A 23,913-nucleotide genomic window follows, 5' to 3' on the forward strand; every position below is an offset into this window, starting at 1 on the left:
ATACGCCAATAGAACTGCCCCTCAACCAACCTAAACCCTCAAGGAAGACAAGGAAATAATTCCCAGAAAAACTCAATGCCGCTCCTCCCAATGAAACCTTGGGAAGAGCATTTCAGAGAGGGATCCCCTCCTCCAGAATTGGTGAAAGTGAGGAGCAGAACACAGGCTTAACATAGTCATACAGCAGGGAAGTGTTAATGGGTTTTGAAACACCAAAATCCATTGTTTGAATGTGCAAAATATTGTAAGAAATAAATGCAAATTACCAATTTTTTATCATCAGAATATTTTTAAGAAATGTCCAAAGTTTCTGAACACGCACACAAAAAGCTTGCATCATAGTGAAATAAAAATACTAACAGAAAATGCACCCCAGACACAATTATTGTCAAACCTCACTAATATTTGGTTTCAGGACCTTTGCCAACAATGACAGCCTTCAAATGCTTTTTGTAGCCATCAAGAAGTTTCTTGCACCTATCTGCTGGTAGATTCTGCCACTCTTCCATTACGATGTGTTCAAGCTCTTTTAAGTTACTAGCATTCCTCTTTGAAATGGCAGATTTCAGTTCTCTTCAAAAGGTTTTCGATGAGATTTAGGTCAGGACTCATTTCTGGCCACTTTAAAACAGTCCATCTTTTCCTTTTCTTTTCTGCTGTTGGAGGTGTGCTTTGGGTCGTTGTCCTGCTGAGAGACCCAAGACCTTCGACTCAAACTAGGTTTGAGTCTGACACTGGGTAAGATATTTCATTCTAAGATGCCTTGGTAATCCTTTATTTAATTATTCCTTTGATGCATTCAATGCCTCCGGTACCAGAGGCAGCAAACCTGCCGCACAGCATGATGGAACCTACACCATTAGTCTTGCTTTTTTGTGCCTTTCTTTTAATAGTGGTTTCCTCCTTGGTCTTCGCCCATGGAGCCCTACTTTGTTTAGTGTGCAGCGTATGGTATGGGCGGAAACCACCACTCCAGATTGCTCCAGGTCAGCCTTTAGGCTCTGTAGATGTCTTGCATGGTGTTTTTTCCACAAACCGCACCAATCGTCGCAGATTTCACTCATTGTGTTTCTTCTTTGCACCACGTCCTGAAAGTGTCTTAACAGTTTAACGACTGTGAAACTTCTTGATAACATTCCAAACTGTTGAAACTGGGATTTCAATATCTTTGGCGATTGCCTGTGGCCTTTGAAATTCTGATGTTTTTGGATAATAGCATTTCTGATGCTCTCAGACAGCTCTCTTCTCTTCATCATTGTGAATAAGCAAATGCAACACAAACAGCCATTATTTATGCAGTAAAACCATCCTTTATTGGTTAATTGAGGTCACATGAACGCTGACAATTAAGTACAGGTGAGTCTTATTCGTTTTTTATTTTGTTTGAAGAACTAATTTGAACTCATCAAAATGGTGTCAATAATTGTGTCCAGGGTATATCTTCTGTTTGTATTTTTTATTTCACTATTGTGCTTTTTTGTGTTCAGTAACTTTGGACATTTCATTAAAACATTCTGATTATACAAAATGTGTTTATCTGCATTTATTTATTAAGATATTCAGAAATGTGTACTTAAAATACATTACTAATACAATAATTCATAACAGATCAAAGCATCGGGACAAAAAATTGTCTCTCCAAAGTTGTGTTTTTTATTCACTTAGTTATCTCAAACCCCTCCTTTGGGAAATCTATCACACATCTCTACACATCCCTGAAATCTTCATTCGTCAAGTTGATAATCGTAAATTACAGTGCCCTCCAAAAGTATTGGAACAGTGAGGCAAATTCCTTTATTTTTGCTGTAGACTGAAAACATTTGGGCTTGACATCAAATAATGAACGTGAGACCAGAGATCAACGTTTCAGCTTTTATTTCCAGGTATTTACATCAGGATCTGATGCACAACTAAGAAAATATCACATTTTGTTTGAATCCACCCATTTGTCATGTGAGCAAAAGTATTGGAACAGATATACTTAAAACATATTTAAGTGAATAAGACTTAATATTTAGTTGCAAATCCTTTGCTTTCAATAACTACAGCAAGTCTGTGACCCATTGACGTCACCAAACTTTTGCATTCTTCCTTTTTGATGCTTTCCCAGGCTTTCACTGCAGCCTCTTTCAGTTGTTGTTTGTTTTGTGGGGTTCCTCCCTTCAGTCTCCTCTTAAGCAGGTAAAATGCATGCTCTATAGGGTTTAAGTCTGGAGATTGACTTGGCCAGTCTATTACCTTCCATTTCTTGCCCCTGATGAACTCCTTTGTTGTTTTGGCAGTGTGTTTTGGGTCGTTATCTTGCTGCATGATGAAGGCTCTGCCAATCAGTTTGGTTGCATCTTTCCTTAAATTGGCAGACAAAATGTTTCTGTAGACTTCCGAGTTCATTTTGCTGCTGCCATCATGTGTTACATCCTCAATGAAGATTAATGAGCCCGTCCTAGAAGAAGCCATGCAAGCCCAAGCCATGACATTACCTCCACCGTGTTTCACAGATGAGCTTGTGTGTTTGGGATCATGAGCAGTTCCTTTCTTTCTCCAAACTTTAGCCTTTCCATCACTTTGGTAAAAGTTAATCTTTGTCTCATCAGTCCATAAAACTTTGTCCCAGAATTTTTGAGGTTCATCTCTGTACTTTTTGGCAAATTCCAGCCTGGCCTTCCTATTCTTCTTGCTAATGAGTGGTTTGCATCTTCTGGTGTAGCCCTTGTACTTTTGTTCATGAAGTCTTCTGCGAACAGTAGATAGTGATACCTTCACTCCTGCCATCTGGAGGTTGTTGCTGATCTCACTAACAGTTGTTTTAGGGTCTTTCTTTACAGCTCTCACAATGTTTCTGTCATCAACTGCTGATGTTTTCCTTGGTCTACCTGTTCGACGTCTGTTACTTAGTACACCAGTAGTTTTCTTCTTCTTCAGGACATTCCAAATGGTTGTACTGGCTATGGCCAATGTTTCTGCAATGGCTCTGATTGATTTTCCATCTTCTCTAAGACTCACAATTGCTTGTTTTTCACCCAAAGACAGCGCTCCGGTTTTCATGTTGTTTTCACCTCTGAATACAGTCTGCATAGACAAAACCTATCTTACCCAATCTGAACCTGAGTGTAGACATTCAGTGGTATTTATTGATTGAATAATGTATGTAATAGGACACACCTGGGCAACAAAACACACCTGTCAGTCATATGTTCCAATACTTTTGCTCACGTGACAAATGGGTGGGTTCGAACAAAAAGGTGATATTTTCTAATTTGTGCATCAGATCCTGATGTAAATACCTGGAAATAAAAGCTGAAACGTTGATCTCTGGTTTCACATTCATCGTTTGATGTCAAGCCCAAATGTTTTCAGTCTACAGCAAAAATAAAGGAATTGGCCTCACTGTTCCAATACTTTTGGAGGGCACTGTATGTGCCCAAGGTTTTCCATTGGATCTGATTCTAGAGATCAAATTGACTTGATCTAGAGAACAAGTCAGATTACATTATTGCTGATGTTGCATTGTTCGGGGATTTCCATTTTAGAAATGTACTCAGGACTTTCCCACTACACCCTGGTTTGTCACTGCCTTCCGTCATCGGGTTCACTTATAGCTTGATTCTTCTACACTGTCCTTAGAAAACTACTAGTGGGCCTAGAGGTGATGTATATACGCAACATAGTCTGGTTCCTCCATGATTTATGTGAAGAGAAACACTTCCTCTAGGGCCTCTGGCTAACTTCTCTCTGCATTCCTACGTGGTTTTCCTAATACACAGCTTTACATTTCATATAATAACTGTGTAATAATTCTAGGTTATATAAACTTTTTTTAGCACTCTATATCATGTATTAACTGATGACCCATAATTTCTTCATAATTATCTTCCTCAGACTGTATTTTTCCTGTTATCTGTAGTGCTATCCATTAATCTAGATTGTTTTGGAGTGAGTACCCAGTTGTTGGGAGATATTGGCCGTACATATGTCTCCCTTCACTCGGCATGTTGTGCTTAAAGCTCCAAAAAATACATTGAAAAAACTAGTTTTGTCTCTTTCCAGAGATCATGACCTGGTTACTCAAAATAATCCACAGACCTTGTTGTGAGCACTTTCAAGTAGGAACAATTTTCTTTCTACCAAACTACTACTCAAGAAAAGACAGACATTTCTATGGCCCATATCACACCAAAAAAATCTACAGTAGATGGATATATAGCACTACAAATGAGAGGAAACATTTGTATTTTTTATTTTAGTGTGAATTTTCCCTTTCAAAATTAAAAAAATATAATTATATTTAAAAAGATCTGCCCATGAGGTAAATCTATCTGTATCTAATGTGCTTCATTATACATTTATATAAACTATTATTACAATGAAATAGTAATGCAAATAATGGCAAGTTAATGTGGTGTTACATAACAGAAAGCAAGCTAAGGATTTAGCTTGCTTGTTGAGACATTTCACTGGAACTCTGTGAAGCATGTGTGTGGGCCTGCAGTTGACTGCAGATACTGTATCTGAGGCTAGTAGATGTCAGTTGACTGCAGATGCTTATGACTGGTAGCCAACAAACACATCCTCTGCAGTAGAGGAAACTCTGGTCCTCCTTTCCTGTAGATGTCCCAGTGAGAGCCAGCATTATCGTAGAACTTCCGTAAGATTTCAATGTTCTCAGAATCATCTTGATTGACTGATGTTTATGTCTTAAAGTAATGATGTAATGCTAGTATGATAGAATGACAGTAAAGAGAGACCCTTGTCTCTCTTTGCTAATTTGTTCTTGCTATTATATTGACTCAATTGTTGACCAAATAGGGCCATCTTCTGCATACCAACCCACAACAGATTGGCTCAAACAAATTAACGATCACACTTCTAATGCAGACAAATTCAGAAAGACAAAAAGAAGGCTGTGCGCCAAACATACAGCAGACACTATGCTAAACTATTTTCCTTAAACCCCTAGGGCCACTTTGGAGAACCCCACCAAGTGGGAGAACATCACATAATATGGACATTATCAAAAAGACAATAAGCATCATTATCCATTGGCTTTTTCTCAAATTGATTACATCTTCCAAAACGAATGTGTCGATACAGACAATTATTTGTAAATTGAGCCACATCTCAGTTTGTGTGAAAGTGTCCACCCCAATTCAGCCCTACTGCTAGGTGATGTACACTAACTGTTAACAAGCTTGTTGCATTGATGGCGTGTTGAGCTTGGGACAACAAACTGTATCTAAAATTAGATTGAGCTGGCAAGCAATTTATCCATTTGGAAATAGATCTCAAAATTGAAAGGTTTGCAACTAGCCTGTGACATTAAATACAAAACAAATATATCAAACATAATTCTGAACTTAATTGACAAAAAACCCAAACACAAACCGTACAGTTGCAACAGGCTGAACATCTGGAGTAACTGATGTCATTGAAAAGTACTATACAGTATAATGCTATTTATTGACCTGTCTGATACTATACAGTATAATGCTATTTATTGACCTGTCTGATACTATACAGTATAATGGTATTTATTGACCTGTCACTGATACTATACAGTATGTTGGTATTTATTGACCTGTCACTGATACTATACAGTATAATGGTATTTATTGACCTGTCACCTATACTATACAGCAGGGGTCGGCAAGTAACTTGGGCCACGGGCCAGTATTTTTCCTCGCCACTAGACGGCGGGCCAGAGTCTGGGTTACTGCCTATTTAGACGCTGCGATAGGTGCCCTTGCGATACGTGCACTCGCAACAACTAGGCCTATATGGAGAATGGGTATGTCTACTACAAATAGCTAACGATAATAAACCATGTGCATGAGCCCATTGGTGGTCTGTTAACGAACTGTATCAACATGGTCGTCACTGTCATCCCAACGTGGTGGGTCGTCATCGTTGGTGCACATAAATACTGTCATCAAGTGAGAATAGGATTACTAGGACCTAGTCAAGGTTTTAATGTGAGGTGAAATCGGAACTTCACATTAATGCGAGCAAAAATTTAATTTTTTACCTGGCTTTTTCAGTTCCTCCTGGGATCTTATCCCTTCCATTTTATTTTTTTCGCTTCAGCTTAATCTAGCTAACTCCCTCCACAACAATAAATTATGGTTTGTGTTTGAGAAACATGCGCGACAACTGAACTGCACTTTTTAATGCACGGTCTGATCATGCGCTTAATTAGATTAAAACATAATGTAGCCTATTAGCTTACTTTTCAGTCACACAGTAACTTAACAAACTTAAGGCATATCCTGTTATTCGGTGTGTGAAAAAAACAAAGAGAAAGCAGGCGATCTTCTGGCCCAATTTATAAGCGGGCAAAGCGGCCCACCGTGAATTCTCCCTATTCTCCCGATGGCCATTCCGGGCCTGAAACTATAAATTAATAAGCAATGTCGTGGGGGGTGCTATCGGGGTGCTTTGGTCTTTCTTGGGGGTGCTGAAGCACCTGCTAGCCCCTTCCTAGCGCTGCCATAGAGAGCGCTGCCCATGATTACTAACCATAACTGTGCTTTCACCTCAGGCGATCTGTCAGCCGTGAGGTGTAGCGATCATATGGTAGCGATGACATGGCGAAAAAATACTTCAGAAAAGTCAATAAGTGTATTCGACTTCATGCAGCGACGGCAGCGCCGACAGCCGGCTGCCTTGAAGCTGAGAATGCCATTGGTTACTTCAAGTCAACCGGGCTGCAGGCGACGCCGGCGCTGCATGAAGTCGACAACATCTAATGACACCATACCCAGTTTCCGGTTTCAAAATAAAAGTCGACGGGGAAAAAAACGTTATAAAAAATATATAATTGGAAATATTTTGACGGGCCAAATAAAATCGCTGGCGGGCCACAATTGGCCCGCGGGCCGCCTGTTGCCGACCCCTGCTATACAGTATGTTGGTATTTATTGACCTGTCACTGATACTATACAGTATGTTGGTAATTATTGACCTGTTACTGATACTATACAGTATGTTGGTATTTATTGACCTGCCAAGCGTGTACGGTTGACAGCAGTATAACATCTCTAAAATGCTTTATGTATATCAGCTGTTAAGTTGTCATGGCTGTTTGTGGCTCTTTAAAATCCTGTCTAATTAGCACCATGATTGTATGCTTTTGGAGTGTGCTTTCCAGAGTCTCTAAATGTTAACACATTTTTTTTTATGATAGGGATGGCTTAAAACAATAATAATAATACTGCTACAGCTGTCAACCACAGTCTCTCTCTTTCAAGTTTCTCATTACGATCTGGGTCCTTGAAACACCCCTGGGGGCTACATGCTAAGTCTGAAACTAACATCAATCAACTATATCAAGGTTTGACATGCTAGAAATCTTGATCCACCTCATGAATGTCATCCATCTCAATTCTACACGATTTATGAAACAGTATTCCATCAACTCTGCGTTTCACTGTTTGTTAAACCAAGAAAGCAAGAATAAAGGCGTTCTATACCGAGCACGATCTCCTTCATACACTAGCTACTGTTCTCAGACAGCTGTTCCTCATCTTCAGTCCTCAATTTCACATACAAATAGACTGCTATTTTGCATGTCACAAAGTCCAGAATCAGTTGTCAAAGTTGAACGGCAGATGAATTAACCAGTCAGTAGTCAGACAACTATTAATATCTAAACAAGTAGGAAGAGTCAGACAACTATAAATATCTAAAGTAGGATGTTGGAATGGCACAGGGCACATATCCACAAACACCAAAATAGCGCTGTGCACGCACGTACTTGATGCCCACACATACAAAATGATCTTAAGTCAGTTTAGATGGATAAAGACATATGTTTAATATTCTGTCCCATAAAATCTACTGTTAGCATTATTTATTTACTTTGCAGGTGTAAAACATCATTTCAAGCATAACATTATAGCAGAAGATAAAATACTGCAACTTAAAATGGATAACCCTTTATTTTGCAGTCGTATCCCTGCTGTCCCTTTGAAAGTCAGTGAAATTGCTACTTACTAACACTGAACATTAGCAACAGAATTAATACATTCTTGGTAACAATTAGTAATCTTGGTAAGAATTCTGAATTTAATATAATTTGTCATTGTTTTGGGTGTAACACTTTCATGTTAACTATTTTGCTAATGTATATTGTTACAGTATTTAGTTACTCCAATTAGACAACTATAAAATATAGGGTTCTCATACAGGTTCAGTTCCCACATGTTTCAAATCACTGGAGTAAAAATATAGCTACAAAGATGAGGCAGTCACAGAAAGGTAATATATGCTTTTTCATTTTTACCATTTATCCATGCCATTTTCAATGAGGAAATTAACAAATATTTTCATCCTCAATTAATAATGAACAACATTCTAGAATAGTACAATATAAGGGACACTGGTTAAAAAAATGGGATTTCAAGTACTATGTTTTAAGCTTGGTGGTCTTTTTTAGCCATGTAAGTTTGCCAATAAAATATTAAGTACATACACAAGCTACATGTAAAATTTACACTTCATAAAGGACATTTGGGACATATTAAAATAAAATTAATTTGACATTCAAGAGGACACGTTGACTTTTTCTCTAACAAAAATAGACATGGCATTTCCAGCCTTGAAATTCCCTCTTGGTATATATGTATAAAAGTAGGTCTGCCTATTTACATTTAAGATGGCATTCTGATGAATTATAAAGTTCCATTTCCATTCAGAAAAAAATAGGGATTGTGGCTAAGATAAGTTTAATAATGTCAACCTTCTCACTGTTGGGCCACTTGTAGAGGGATACAAAGTGTGCAGACTTTCTTCCCATCAAGGGTTTGGACAAACTAACTGTCTAAATGGAAGACTATGATTACCTGTTAATGATTATGATTAGTTCCTGCTGATGTGTGAAGTGTGTCTCTGCAGGACTAGAACAGTGTGATACAACTGAACAGGCCAGACCCTGCTTTAGCTACTGTGCCGGGTGACATGATACAATGGTTGTGACAGTGAGGAATTGTGTGCTCTTCTTAATAGCTTCAGCTCATTCAGGAAAGGGATACATTTCCAGACATATATATATATATCAGCCTTTGTGAAAAATATAACTGGTGCTGCAGTTGCTGGATTTTCGAACTCAACGTTTCTGCTACTAAAAAGATTTGGACCTGACATTCAAAATAAACAGCGAGTTTTTAGGAAATCAGTTTACAGATGCAAGTCACAGCTATCAAGGTGATCTCTGCTGTTGGGTTATTAGCATCATGGCATTCTGACTTTTCCCTTCCCCGAGAGTGTCACTCTGACTGAATTCCACTCAAACAGATGATTGGTCCCATACCTGTAAGTAAAAAAAAAAATAGATTAGACACAGGACTTTAGATGAAAGTCTGAAAATTGTCAGATGAAATGTTCTACCTGAAAACGCTACCTTGTTAACAGGATTGATGGGTGTGCGCCCAGAGTTGGTGTGGAGTCTCTGCCGTTCCTCCCCCCCCCGGCCAGGGGACCTCTCCCTCCTCACGTCCCCTAGTCGGCCAGGGAAGCAGTCCAGCCGGGGGTCCATGGCCCTCCCGGGAGATCTCTCCAGCCGGGGGTCCATGTTCCTGGCGGGGGAGCCCACCAGCCGGCCGGCCAGCATCCTGCCGGGGGACTTGTCCCTGTCCAGGCGGCCAGGGGACCTGTCCCTCCGGAACTCGGTGCGGGCCTCCCGGTAGCGGTGGGGCGTTCCGGGGTCCAGCAGGCTTTCCGGCACTACGGGACTGGCCGCCAGACGCTTGGAGATGTGCTCATTGTAGGAGGGGGGGCCGCGCTTGTTAGGGCTGCGGGGGGGAGGAGGGGTGGAGGAAGGAGGGGGCCAGGAGAGGGAGGCCAGGAGAAGGACAGGGGCCACAGGTCAAATGTGGGAGGGCTCAATGAGGTGGAGATATGAGCAGGAAGTCTTCTACTGCGGCTATGGTTCATTTTGTGAGCTTAAAAGCAGTAATGAACAGAATGAGATGGAAACATTATATTCATGCAATGTTACAATATTCAAATTAAGATGTAACAAGTAGGTACATTGATTTATCCAAAGCATGGGTTAAAGTTTGTTGGGTACAGAATAAGAACTTTCTTATTTTTACTGGCTGTTACCATGGAATATCATGGAGTGACTTGAGAAACTGAGAGGAAAAATAAATGAAGTCCACTTAATTAACTATGACAGGTTACCACTGCATTCATGTTTTGTACATTTAAGTTGTGGAAGAATATATGACTACACCAAATATAAATCCAGCCAGTCTTAACACCTGTGTGCTGTGGACATCTGAACTCCTCCCTGCCTCTCATGGAGAAAACTGTCTTCAGTTTTCCTTCACAAAGTGTCTCTTCAAACACCTTACAGGCCAGACCACACCCAAGCAGCATCCATACAGTAAGAGCCCATCTACAGAGAGCCTGTCCACTCCCTATTAAGCCCCATTGTACCGAATTTGGTTGCAGTTCCACAAGAGTTCCACTGGGGGTGATCGTGGGCGAGTGCAAAATGAATGGAAGTCTATGGAGCTAGACGGCTAAATTAGTCTCTTTCGCCTGATAGTCAATGAGAAATCTCAGATATAATCCATGTTGAACAAAAACTATAATTATAAGTCGAAAGTTGAATGAACGAGTACTTATGTCCATTTGATTTCTTACAGGGTGAGTCGTTGTTGCCCATAACACGCTAGCATTGTGCTAATGAATGCTGATTGGTTAGTGAAGGACTGACCAGAGCTCCCGCTTGATGGCATCCAAAGCATAATGTCAGAGCATTAGCAACATTAGCAACAACATAAGCGAACCAAAAATCTTTTGTAGCATGTCTATTGACACGGAGAGCCTCCCTTGTCAGCTGTGTTGTTGATGCCTCGAAAGAAAAGTGGAAGTAACCAGAGCTTGCCGTCAAGCAGTATCTCTGGCCGTACAATGTGTATGACGTCATTGAGATTTTAAAAGGCTTTTTATAACAAAAAGGCGACTTAAAAAAAATTGAATTCAACATTCAAATAAATATATCCTGAGAAAAGTGGATTTTGATCGGTATAGCTCCACAGACCTTTATTCATTCTGCACTCGTTTGTTAGCGCCCTCACATGTAACTAAAGTGGAACTGCAACCAGTTCAGAAGCCAGAAGTTTCCCGAGAGTGGTAGTTCTCCCTATATTAGACATTCTGATACAGTCTAAGCTTCACAGACTTCATGGTCGACAACTATGGTAAGACTGCTCTTGGTTTATACATGTCAGCATGACTGGCAGTCTCTGGCACTTCACATACAGCACTTGCTGAAATACATCATGGCTGAAAGACCATCCTTGGCTTGGGCTTGCTCCAGGTTAAACAAGTACATCTAATCCCACTGCCCAGTAGAGTGGCACCGGACAAACTGTGGCAGTATACTGCATCAGAACTTTGATATTTACCTTAAACTGACCAGTACTCACACGCCACCTACTTGTGAGTTTCGCCATCACTGTCTTTGGCTGCGGCCATTTGGAAAAAGGCAAAATTCAGAGCTGCATTTGCAACTAAATGATTCCTGTAGTGAGTAACCATTTGAGCTTCACAGATAGGAAGGTTTAATAATTCCATCAGAAGTCAGAAAGAATAGAAAGGAACCATATTTTATTCAAAACATTTTTTTTTTTTACTTTAAAACAGGGGCATCTTATAAGTATAATAATATAATATGCAATTTAGGTGTTTGAATGTAGTAAAAAGCCTCAGGATTTATTACAAATGAAAAACGTGCTCTTCCTCCTGCAAGGAAGAAACATCAGCAATGTTACTGCACCATTTCAGAGGCATGTGCCATACACATGGCATCAGGTAATGAGGGGAGACGTCTGGGGTTTGGAACTACTGGATTGCAATGTATCCTTATGTACATTTAAATTGACTGGTATTTTATATACTTGTGCATGGTTTGTTAATTATCACAACCCCGAATGCAATTAGAACCACATCACTTCTTGATTATTTAATGGTCGCTAATAATTTGAAAAAAATAAGGTGTAGGTTCATGAGGCTTTATTGCAAATTTTTCCAAATTGCTCATTACTAAATCGTCAGAAAGTAATATGGTAAAAATTTAACTGGAAGCTTTGAGTATGATTAATAATCTTTTTCTCTGAAATGTCATTTTATATTTAAAAAAGCACGCTGAAAAAATACTTCATTATATCAGTGGAGGAGAGTGTTTGCTATAGAAATCACATTATAATCATCTAATATGGTTGGAGTTACTGGTTTTAAATCACATTAGAATAATCAAATATGGTCAGTGTTTAAATATTTATAAATAACATTGTTTAAAACCTGTCACCAGTGGCACAAAGGAGAATCATGTTTTCGCCTTCGTGCCTAGCAAACTTTGATAAAGAATAAAAGAAATACAGTAGGTATAGCCACCACAGAATGCAGTCAGTGCCACCCTTTAACAGTCTTTCCCATTTAAAGTGACATTCCTTTATGAATTACCAGAGTACCAAACTCCTGTGTGCCTCCCAGAGTGCATAGTCCCCCTGTGTCCTGTCTGATCCTCCAGAAACACAAGCAGAACTCCTACTGAGTCTTCCTGACTGCTGACCACCAAGAAAGGAGAGGGCAAGTGAACAGAGTCTAAGAGAAGTAGTGTGTAGAGAGGGAGGCAAAGGGAAGGAGGGAGAGACAGAGAGAGAGACAGAGAGAGAGACAGAGAGAGAGACAGACAGAGAGAGACATAGAGAGGGAGAGAGAGAGAGAGAGAGAGAGAGAGAGAGAGGGAGGGCTTACCTGCGTCCAGAGCCGGTCCTCTGCAGGTCTCCGGTGTCCTGGGCCAGGTTGCCCTTGCAGCAGATGACCCTCAACTTGTTCTGGTAGGAGGAGGCCAGGTACACGGCCCCAGAGGAAATGGCTGGGCCCAGGTAGCGCGGGCTGGGGATATCCAGGTGGGCGTACGAGTGGGGCCTGTAGAACACACGCACACGGAATTTCAAACGAGAAACGAGAATTTGTTTTTGTTATGACAGTATTGTATGTTGACTTACATTTCATGTTGCATGTCATGCACAGGGTTGTAAAATTCCTAGTGTGTGTTTCAGTGTTGACTGTGCTTCAAGTTATTGTGCACACAATCTTTCTTAAATGGATATCAACATTCAACTTAAATTTTCCTGTCCACTAAATTCTGTTTATGTTTTGTTCCAATTTCTGGTATCTGCAATCACAACAGAGAACGTAAAAGCTCTCTGGTCTTACCCTAGAGCAGCATGGCCCTGGATCTCAATCACATCCAAAGAGTTAAAATAGGTTACAAACAAGTAGGGCTCTCTGTACGCTGAAGAAAAAAAAGAAAAAGTTTAGCTTTGTTCGTTTTTTATTCAAAATCCACCTTATAGAAGACACCAAATATTAACTTAAGATGCTAGTGTTGTTCAAACTTTGTTTCCATAAGCAAACAGTCATAACAACATGTTATTAAAAAAGTGAATCAAACTGATTACAAACCAAATGACAGAGGCAGACGACTCCATTTGATGTCTTCACTCCGACTTCTCCGGCCATATGAGTCCACAAACACGCCAAATTCTGGTGAAAAAGTAATTGTTTACAATTTTGTAAATAAAGTTCTTCTAACGTGTGCCGATAGTTTCTTAGCCAGCAGTCCAGGCATCCGAAAGGGCCAGGAAGTCTCACCGTGGAAGCAGAGCAGGAACTCGTCCTTCTGCGGGGCCCTGGTGACCTGGATGATGGAGATGGGGAAGCTGTGGGAGGACGCGGCAAACACAGCCGAGGCCAGGGTCACATCGTTCTTGTCCAGGAACTCTGGGAGCAGGTGGGAGACCAAGCCAATGAATATCACAATTACCAAGGAATTATGGGTGTGTTTTGTTTGAAGCTTGTTTTCCTTTTCTTTTTTTGTGCTTAGGCATGATTGTATTTCATTTTGAAGAATAGACTTGAGTGTTTATTTTTATAATTTGTATTAATATTGCAATTTTGATTGCAATATTAGAATAGAATAGAATATTAGTAAGACAGTTTGATCTGAACCTATAACGAGTTTAGAGTAAAGTCGTGTTAGCCTCTGGCTATTAGGAGAGGGAATCTTTTGGTACCTCACGATTCAAATTGATCTTTGGGGGTCATAAATTGATTAAAAATCTGTTTTTAATCACAAAAATTAACATTACAAAAATAAAAACATTTGTGAATCGATGTGAATCGCTAGAAGACAAATGTGAATCGCTTTTTCCCCTATCCCTAAAATAAATGTATTAATTGTTATCCAGTGAAATTTGTGATTTATTAGCAAGGGGATTTAACACTTTTGCAAGGGACTGTATTCATGTCACATTGTCATTGGGGGATGAGCCCCCCTAAAGGTCTGTTCCTAGAATCGCCCCTGCTGTATAACCTTGTTTTTTGCAGATATGTGAAACTTGCTAAGTACCCTTTAAGCTAAATATCTATTACTTTGAGTAATTTGATTGTGGAAATATTATGCTAGATAGCGCTAACTAGTTTTTCCACTTATAACTAGAATGGTCATAACATTTAAACAAAAGGATATATTTAGAATCGGTCTGCTGTTCTACATTGCCCACATAATTAGCCTATGTATGTTTCATATGCTGTAAGTTTTCCTCTATCTTGTAATAAAAGTGGTTGAAATGTTTTACGGACGGAGAAGATTATTGTAAAAATTGCTGTTTGAAATCTTCTTGATAAAGGATGATTTTCTTTAAATAACCGGGCTTACATTTATAGAATTAGAAAAACCCTTCTCTTCAATATGGTCTACAATTCAAATATACGATTTACGAAAATTAATGAAAATATTAACTACTTACTAACCGAATAGTCGAGGTTAGTAAGTTGAAGTTTAGCTTTTTTCATTTTGTAAATGAAAATAATTGGTAATCGTAAATAGAAAACATATTGTTTTGTTCAGCTCTTCTCACGGTGTTTCAGGTGTTGCCTAGCAACCAATCTGAAATCCTAGCAACCAAACCTAGCAATTGTGAGGGAATGATAACTATACTGCTAATCATTGCTGCTATACCAATCACTACCTGAAGTACATACAATGTGAAATGCTTTATACTAAAACATATATCCAACTGTGATCAATTGATTTAATAAAGAACAGATGGGATCATGTAACAGGATGTTTCTGTGTCGTAAGGTTGTGCTGAAATGTATCTGTGTAGTAAGCTGCATGCTGAAATGTAACTCGGTGTGTGAGCAAGAATGCCAATGTCAGGCAGTAAACCATCTTGGGAGGCAAGTTTGTGACGCCCAGAGACCGGTGTGAGCACAATGGGGTACTCATGGGAAGTTGGGATAGTTCATGGGAAGAGTGTCAACTTGGGAGATAAGGTGATGCTGGGACTGTAACTCTTTTCTGCTTCAGGACGAGTCAGACCCTGGACTGGTGTGAAAGAAACTTTGGGCCTATGTACAATGAATGTGTTTTAGGAGAAGTTTACAGTTGGATAAAAAGCTTGATACAATGTATGTTGATTCAACTCCATTTGGTAGAGATGCCACCTGTAGTTTTAACCCCATTAGGGGTTACGGGTTCTGCATGAGTTTATTGCTACTGAGATGTGTGTGTTATGATTAATTCTTAGTTTGGTGGTGGACCAATGCGTGGCAAACATTGGTTAATAAATCCTAAACAAATGGACAAGTTGCAGATTGTCGACCAGAACTGAGATGGATGACTAAACGGCTAATCTGATGTTGTGGTTTCCATGTTGAATCTGAATCCTAACTTCTCTTTTATGTGAGGAAAGAGAAGTTAAAGAAAAAGTGAGCAAATTGTATACGTTTTTCTTTTGTGTTAAATGTTTGTTTGAAACAACGAGGAGTATAAGATAAGAACTAATCCATAAAAATACAAAAAAAATTCTTCCGAATGTGCTAGTTCGCCATCTGTTGAATAATGTCTGCAAAAATTGCCAGAAAGACAGTGCTTGGATCGGAGAGATCAAGGCTGTTGTTTCGTGAGTGTTTAGAGAGACAGGAAAAATGGCAACGGCATTTGTCACAGTTTACAGACAGAATCAACAGCGATGGTGGCGAAGGAAGGAATTGCAGTTTCAAAATTGATACTACGGAAGGGTAATTGCCTAACACATGCGCACACACAACGAGAGACGACAACTACACTGACATTTTGTATCCTGATTAGGAATTGTAACAAAGCTGGATTTGTTTTTGAAAAACTGTTTACTGCTGTTGGTTGACATTAATTGTAGAAAAAGAAAACGTGTGGAAATGTGAAATACATTTTGGGCCTATGTACAATGAATGTGTTTTAGGAGAAGTTTACAGTTGGATAAAAAGCTTGATACAATGTATGTTGATTCAACTCCATTTGGTAGACATGCCATCTGTAGTATTATAACACCTAACTAGGAGACATGAAGTCTAGGAGACATGAAGTCTGGGTGACTTGAAAGAGTTCTTGTCACCTGGGGGGAAGAGACAGTTGTTCTGAAGACAATGTAGATTCAACTGTATTGTTCTAAGGATTTAACCAATGACAGAAGAGATATGGTATAGCTTCATGTCTGTAGGATGGACCAATGACTTTTGAGAACTGTTGTATCTATAAAATGGTCTGTTGAAGAATGTTCTGGGGGGTTCAGGGCCATCAGCTGAGTAGTGCTGGTGGGCTGGATTCTCCCGGTTCCATTCTAGAATGCTAGATGGAGCTGTATGGAATTGTCTTTGTGTTATTGTCTTATGTTTGTGTGCTGATGATGTTATGTTGGTAACGTTATTATGTTTACATCTATGTCAAATAAACATTAACTCTATACTTCACCCGACTTCAGCTTGAACAATTAAAAACTTCCACGACACTGGTCTGACTCCCCCCCTTCTCCTGGAGACACAGCTCCCACCACCCCACACCACACATCATCAGGACCTTGGGATGATCTACTCCCTACCCTACCCTGGAAACCCCCCCTTGATTACATCAGACCTGTGGGTCTTGCCCGCCCCCCTCCATGTACAACATCAGACCTGTGGGTCTTGTCTGCCCCCCTCCCTGAACAACATCAGACCTGTGGGTCTTGTCTGCCCCCCTCCCTGAACAACATCAGACCTGTGGGTCTTGCCCCCCCCCTCCCTGAACAACATCAGACCTGTGGGTCTTGTCTGCCCCCCTCCCTGAACAACATCAGACCTGTGGGTCTTGTCTGCCCCCCTCCCTGAACAACATCAGACCTGTGGGTCTTGTCTGCCCCCCTCCCTGAACAACATCAGACCTGTGGGTCTTGTCTGCCCCCCTCCCTGAACAACATCAGACCTGTGGGTCTTGCCCGCCCGCCCCCCTCCCTGAACAACATCAGACCTGTGGGTCTTGCCCGCCCGCCCCCCTCCCTGAACAACATCAGACCTGTGGGTCTTGTGTGCCCCCCTCCCGGAACAACATCAGACCTGTGGGTCTTGTCTGCCCCCCTCCCTGAACAACATCAGACCTGTGGGTCTTGTCTGCCCCCCTCCCTGAACAACATCAGACCTGTGGGTCTTGCCCGCCCCCCTCCCTGAACAACATCAGACCTGTGGGTATTGTCTGCCCCCCTCCCTCTGAAGATTACCAGATCCTTGGACTGCCCACCTTGTACCACCATGAATGCCCTGGACATTTAATTGGACAACCACACTCCCACCCCACAGTCTTCTGACCAATCACCTATCACAGACCTCCCTCTCTGTGGGGTACAAGACCTGTCTTCCCAGCACAGGGAGACAGAACTTGGTGTGGGCAGAACTCTCTCTGATCTCTCTCATGACCACTTTCTCAACGAAGGCCTTCGTTTGTTCTTTTCTGAGACTCTGTTTCTGTAAAGCTGCATTGGCATCATCGACTGACGTTACTGTATTACACTGAGATCACCCTGGTGTGTTGTTTTCATTGTTTATTCTTGTGATTGCATCATTACTTACATTCAACTACAAATAACTTGGTCCGGTATTTAACCATGTATCATTCTCCACTACCCAGTTTGAACACCGTAACACAATCTGCCTAGCGCTTGTCGTTTTTCTCTCTGTGTTCACACTTTTCTTCTCTTTTAGAAAGTTAAGAATTTCCTTGTCGCTGTTGATGTCTTCATTATCATCTGGATAGTAAAACTCGGACTCCTCGATAACGCTCATTTTGAAGATGACGTCAGAGGGCAATAAGGATCCATCAGACGGGCAAGGAGGTCAATACGCGGTTGGCATGACTACCCATTAGCCAATCAGAACGCTCGTACTGTCGTTTCCATATAATAAGATGATGCATGCCAATCATTGTAGCCTTTGTACCGTGCTAGTGCTGTCTGGTGTTTCAAATGTGCAACTGCATCTTGAGTGTTTGAATCATTGACTTTTTACAGTAATTGGTTTGTATCCACGGTTACGTGAGCTCTAAATCAATGTAGTTTATCATGGAAATACGTTTTAACATTTATTTTGATACCTAATGTATTTAAAGATCAAAGCTCTGTCGCAGTTTGAACAGCTACGAAGGTAGCACTAAGTGCTAGCATTATATGTGTTGCTTTTGATGTTGTATGTATCCAGGATTTGCTACTTTGTACTTGGTTTTAAACTCCTTTCGGTGCTAGCTCACTAGCTTTACTTCGATTGTGTTGTTAGCTAAATTCAGTGTTTGTTTTTATAAATGGGGATATGTTAGTGCGTTGTGAAAAGTGTATGTAATATTATTTACGTTATTTAGACCATGTTGTGAGTCTTGTGAAGGAATGATATCTATACTGCTAATCCAATGCTGCTATAACAATCAATACGTCAATTATATAAAATGTGTAATGCTTAATACTAAACCTACATCTTAGTGTGATTAAACATATATCTTAAAGTGATCAAATGGTTTAATTAAGTTTAGCAGTGGGTCTATGCAACAGGATGATTCTGGGTCTGTATGGTGAATAAAATCATGCTGAAATGTAACTGTGGTGTGTGTGAAGGAATGTGTGAAGGTCAGCACGCCGACGTGGGAGGGATGTTTGTGACACTCTGGGACTGGTGGAGCACAAAGGGCCTCTGAGGAAAAGTGTCGGAGAGATAAGGTGGTTGGATAATGTATCTTTTTGCTCATGCAGAACGCGTCCGACCATCTGGTCTGAGACACCTTTGGATTTACGACACTCTCAAATCCCCCTTGGAGACCCCCCCCCCCCCCCCCCTCGTCATGGGAACAAGACCTGTCTCCCAAGGACAGGGAGACAGAATTTGTACTGGTCAGAACTCTCTCTGATCTCTGTCAAGACTACTTTCTCAATGAAGGCCTTCGTTTGATCTATTCTGAGACTCTGTTTCTGTGAAGCTGCATCTAATACAGTGAATCAGCAATAATTCACTGTATTAGACTAAGAGCACTTATCTGCTGCATCATTTCTTATTAATAAACTACAAAGAACTTAGTACGGCATTTAACTTGTATCCTTCTCCACCCAGTTTGACACACCGTAACAGTCTCTAGGTATGTACTCCAGTTTTCTGAACTTTAATTTGACCGCCCTGGTGAGCAGCATAAAGATAGTGTGCTGTATCCTGTATTGCTGCTGTAGCAGAGCCAACAGACAAACCACGTACCATCACACCTTTCCCCTACCCCCGACAAGGAGAAAGGGGGTTTCCCCCCTTGTCCTTATCTCCAGCGCAGGACCTTCAAAGCTTCTGGCCCAGCATGGGGTCAGAAGGTAGACCAAAATGGCCTTACAGTATAGAGACAAAGGATTTTAAGGAAAGACTAACTTTCTGGATTTACAAACATATTCTCAAGGACTACATGGCTCATGGACACTATTTCAATGACAGTAGTTAATATATGTGTTATAATGTATGCTGTCCCTTTAATGCTGTGTTGATATAATTTGATGTTTTAATGTAACTTCCTTTCCCGTTATGATAAATCCGTCAATCTTGATATCAAAATGATTTTAATCTTCAAACTAAACAATTTATTAATGCTGTATTGTTATATTTTGAAGTATAAGCAATACATGGACATTTGAAATAGCTGAACTCTGAAAGTTTATCAACCACTTCACACCCATACGTCAATCTCAGAATGGACTGAATGGATATCCGTCCACTACAAACACGTATCATATTTTCATGTAGGTTAGTGCATGACATCACCAGCAGATACTATTTTAAAAGAAATTCCTGCATTAAAATAATGTATCATGACAGTTTGTATGATTTGGTCATTTATTATCACACTAGCATTTAATTAACACGGCAAACAATTACACTGCACTTAACTAAGTGTAAATGTAAATATGTGAAAATAACAAAACCAGTCAGTAAGATGACTTGAGTGAATATCATTCACGTCTTTCTAAAACAGCGGCCACGCGAAAGGGAATGAGGAAACTGTTTCCTCTACTAAAAAATACAATGCGGGTCACGTGAAAAAAGGATCCAAAGACTCGTAGAAAGACCGAGTCGGGAAATGAACGAATCGTTTGTTTCCTCTAACTACCAGTACAGAGCTTATGCAGGTCACGTAAAAATGATCCAAAGACTGGTAGAAAGGCCGAGTCGGGAAATGAACTAATATTTTGTTTCCTCTAGCTACCACTACAGGGAAAAATGATCCAAAGACTCGTACCCGAACGAATCATTTCTGTTTACTTGGACGAGCCTATGCAACAGTCCTGGTGCGCGGCCACGAGAAAATGAACAAATCACTCTTTGAGAGGACTCGTTACTCGCGAGTCCTCGTAAGTATTCGTTCAAAATGAACGAACTACTACACAGTGTTGTGCACGTTCATACCTCTCATGAACTTGTTAGAAGTTCAGTTCATACAAGTAAATATGAATCGTTCACGTTCATAGTTCACTATTCAATTTCTGAACGCGTTCATAGTTCAGTTCATTTAATAGTTTTAATGTGGAAAGTGAGAATGAAAGACTTTACTTGTTTTTTAACACACTAGCCAGCTTTAGTTAGCTCCCGTTACCTAGCAACCTAGCGTTGCTTGTTTGGTCTACATGTGTCCAGGCATGAAAACGAGTCAGGGGTGAAAAAGGTGAGAAGGATATTACCCCTCTAAGGGTGTCCGGGTGCATGCTCCCCCATAAGAAAAAATTAAATATTCCATATTTTAAAGCATCAATCTGATGCATTTACTGGGGAGAGCTGGAGAAATGACAGGGAGTCAGATTGAGTCAGATGGCTGTAATAAGTAATCAGAAGGTTGCCGGATCGATTCGCCGCCGTGCCAAATGACGTTGTGTCCTTGGGCAAGGCACTTCACCCTACTTGCCTCGGGGGGAATGTCCCTATACTTACTGTCAGTCGCTCTGGATAAGAGCGTCTGCTAAATGACTAAATGTAAATGTATTATGCAAGCCATTTCATGCCAGCCTGTCACTGGGTCTAACATTTACAGTATATGAGGCACAATGTGGTACGGGCACCACAAATGGATTAATGCATAACCCCCACAAGATATGGTGGACATGCTGTAATCTAACTCGTCTACTCTTCCATCATGATTGACAGCTAATACAAGTACCAGCGTACTTTGAAGTAAAAATGCGTATCCGCTACACAAATTGTGTACAGGTTGGCAGGTCTGCTTATAGATAGAACGGCAGGGACGGACTTGGAGTAAAAATAGGCCCAGGACTTTGATCCAGACCGGCCCACCAGACCCGGTCCCATGTACGCCACCACAGCGAGCGCCCTGCTAATAATGTGCCTGATGTGATGCTAGTTAGGGACTTCCATGGTTAATGCGAGCGCGCATAGCGAATGTTTTGGGCTAATTTGAGAGAAAAATAGTTTGTGGAGCTTGAAACAAACAAACATAGCCGTTTGTCCAATTGGTAAAACATTGTCTAGTGAAGGTAATTACGGTAACGTTTCTTAGCCTGGTTTTCCATTTTATATTGTCGCAAATTAGCTTTTGATCTGTCAGTGTCACTTGTGTGTAGGCGGCACTAAGGGCGGCATACGTTCATTTGGAATTGTCCACTGGAGCTTTAGCTAGCTGGCTAACGTTGCGTTCTCTCCTTCCGTGTTCAATGACTCAATTCATCAAGCTGTAGCTAACGTTAGCTAAATCTATGTCAACAGAGCTCCTGGGTAACTTAACTTCTATATACCAGAAAATATAAAAATGATAGAAACCATCATTCACCGAGGCCAGGATGTGCTTGCAGCTTCTGATGGTGGTTTGCACTGGTGATGCAAGGCCCTTCGCGTTAATGTTTCCATGCACTCGCGCTCCCTTCTGACACGCGCACCTGTTCGCAGTTCCCTGAACCCCCCCCCCCCCCCCCCCCCCCAACAATTTCTCATTGAATCTACACGATTCACGTAGGTCAGCTATTTTGGTTTCAAAACAGAGAATTTCGCCGAAAGGTGAGGGATTTTCATGTCTGATGTGTGTGCAATGTAGTGTTGCTTTCGTCAACGAAAATTATGACTAAATATCGTCATCAACGAACCTTTATCAATTGACGAAAACGAGACGAGAGGCAATGTAAATGCTGGTGATGTGACGATGACTATAATTGGGGTGTGCTTGCCTTCGGCGAGCACAAACCATTGTTATCTCACATAAATATTTATTTTTATTATTGTTTACTTTCGCGCCCCTAAGGCTCAGTCAATATTTGGACTACATAGACAACGTCGATGTCAAAAGGTTCGTCTTGGTCTCGATTGCGTTGCTTCTATTCGGATTTAGTTCCGTTGCACAGTTATGGAGGTTACAAAGTTTTTGTGGGGACAAAGTGCCTTTTGTCGACGAAGTGTAACCTGTGCTAGCTACGTCACCACGTCAACACACGTTAGCAACGACGCATGGATAAAACGTGATAGAGACTTTCTAGCTTGCAAATTGGAGTTTGGATTACGAGTGAAAAATACCACCCCCAAAAAATCACAACCATTTGGCTTTGTAGAGAAAGCGATTTTGAGTGGAACTGCAATCTCGCATTTTTTATTTAGGTTGTGACAGTCTTTGAAATTTGAGCTAGTGCAGGTCGCCCGTGAGACCGCCTCGTCTTTTAGGCGGCAGCCATGCTAGAAAGTGTCATAGTAGTATTTTTTGTAGCTAATTTTATAGTTAAATTTTACACGAAAAAACAGAAAGAGGGAAATGTTATGACGATATGGCTATTGTGAAAACAGCCAGGTGATGAGATTTTAATATAGATTGCTGTAAAAACGTTGATTTGTTTGCTACGTGAGAGCCCGTCAGCCTCCATTGACTCAGTCAACTGTCGACTGCGAGTGAGTATTATCTTAATTTCGTACCAGGGTCAATTCTACATCCAAAGGGAGAGCAGTGTATTAAAGATATGGCGATTGCGAAGACAGCCAGCGGGTCAGCATAGTTTGTTATTTGTGTAAAACTTGGAATTTGAGTGAGACCGCGTCTTGTTTTGAGCCTTAGAGTCACAGACTCGGCTCGCCCAATGTGTAGTAGTAGGCTACTGTCTTCAATGCCACAGCTATGGCTAAACTCTATTATGTCTTATTACACAGCTGTTCTTAATGCTATAGAATGCTCCATTCACTTGAACAGGGCTTCCCAACGTTCTGCGGTGAACAATTTCTCATATTTGACAGTTGCTATGCATATTTGACTGCTGTCAAGGGAAGTGGCCTTTTTGCCTCGGATTCACGTCTTTTGTAGCACTCCGCAAGTAGTCCGGTAACTTTTCAACCCCAGCGTACTCTGTTGCTTAGCGACGTCAGCTGATTTGAAGCCTAAATAATGTTCAAAGTCTATGAAGTTCAATGTCTTTGGCGAACTATTTCTCTGCTGATCAACAATACGAATTGTAACAGATACATTGTTAAAGTTAAGTTATTTTTGTTGGCAAGTAGCCGTGTAATAAGCGGGATGATTCATAGAATGCCGGTCATTATCGGGGAAATAAT

General features: G+C 40.7%; 2 protein-coding genes across 2 annotated transcripts in view; one reads left to right on the forward strand and one right to left on the reverse strand.

Annotated features, from left to right (window-relative positions):
* The window catches only part of LOC124471292 (NACHT, LRR and PYD domains-containing protein 12-like), a 1,476,309-nt gene that overhangs the window by 245,689 nt on the left and 1,206,707 nt on the right, over nt 1–23,913 (forward strand). The window lies entirely within an intron of this gene.
* The window catches only part of cita (citron rho-interacting serine/threonine kinase a), a 71,447-nt gene continuing 55,332 nt past the window's right edge, over nt 7,799–23,913 (reverse strand). The window contains exons 43-48 of the mRNA XM_047025725.1: nt 13,666–13,794; nt 13,477–13,557; nt 13,228–13,306; nt 12,763–12,936; nt 9,395–9,785; nt 7,799–9,304 (exon numbers count right to left, since the gene is read on the reverse strand). Of these exons, the coding sequence (XP_046881681.1) occupies nt 9,281–9,304; nt 9,395–9,785; nt 12,763–12,936; nt 13,228–13,306; nt 13,477–13,557; nt 13,666–13,794 (878 nt within the window). The 3' untranslated portion in view covers nt 7,799–9,280. The remainder of the gene's footprint in view (nt 9,305–9,394; nt 9,786–12,762; nt 12,937–13,227; nt 13,307–13,476; nt 13,558–13,665; nt 13,795–23,913) is intronic.

Source organism: Hypomesus transpacificus, chromosome 9 (assembly GCF_021917145.1).
Source record: "Hypomesus transpacificus isolate Combined female chromosome 9, fHypTra1, whole genome shotgun sequence".
Lineage (NCBI taxonomy): Eukaryota > Metazoa > Chordata > Actinopteri > Osmeriformes > Osmeridae > Hypomesus > Hypomesus transpacificus.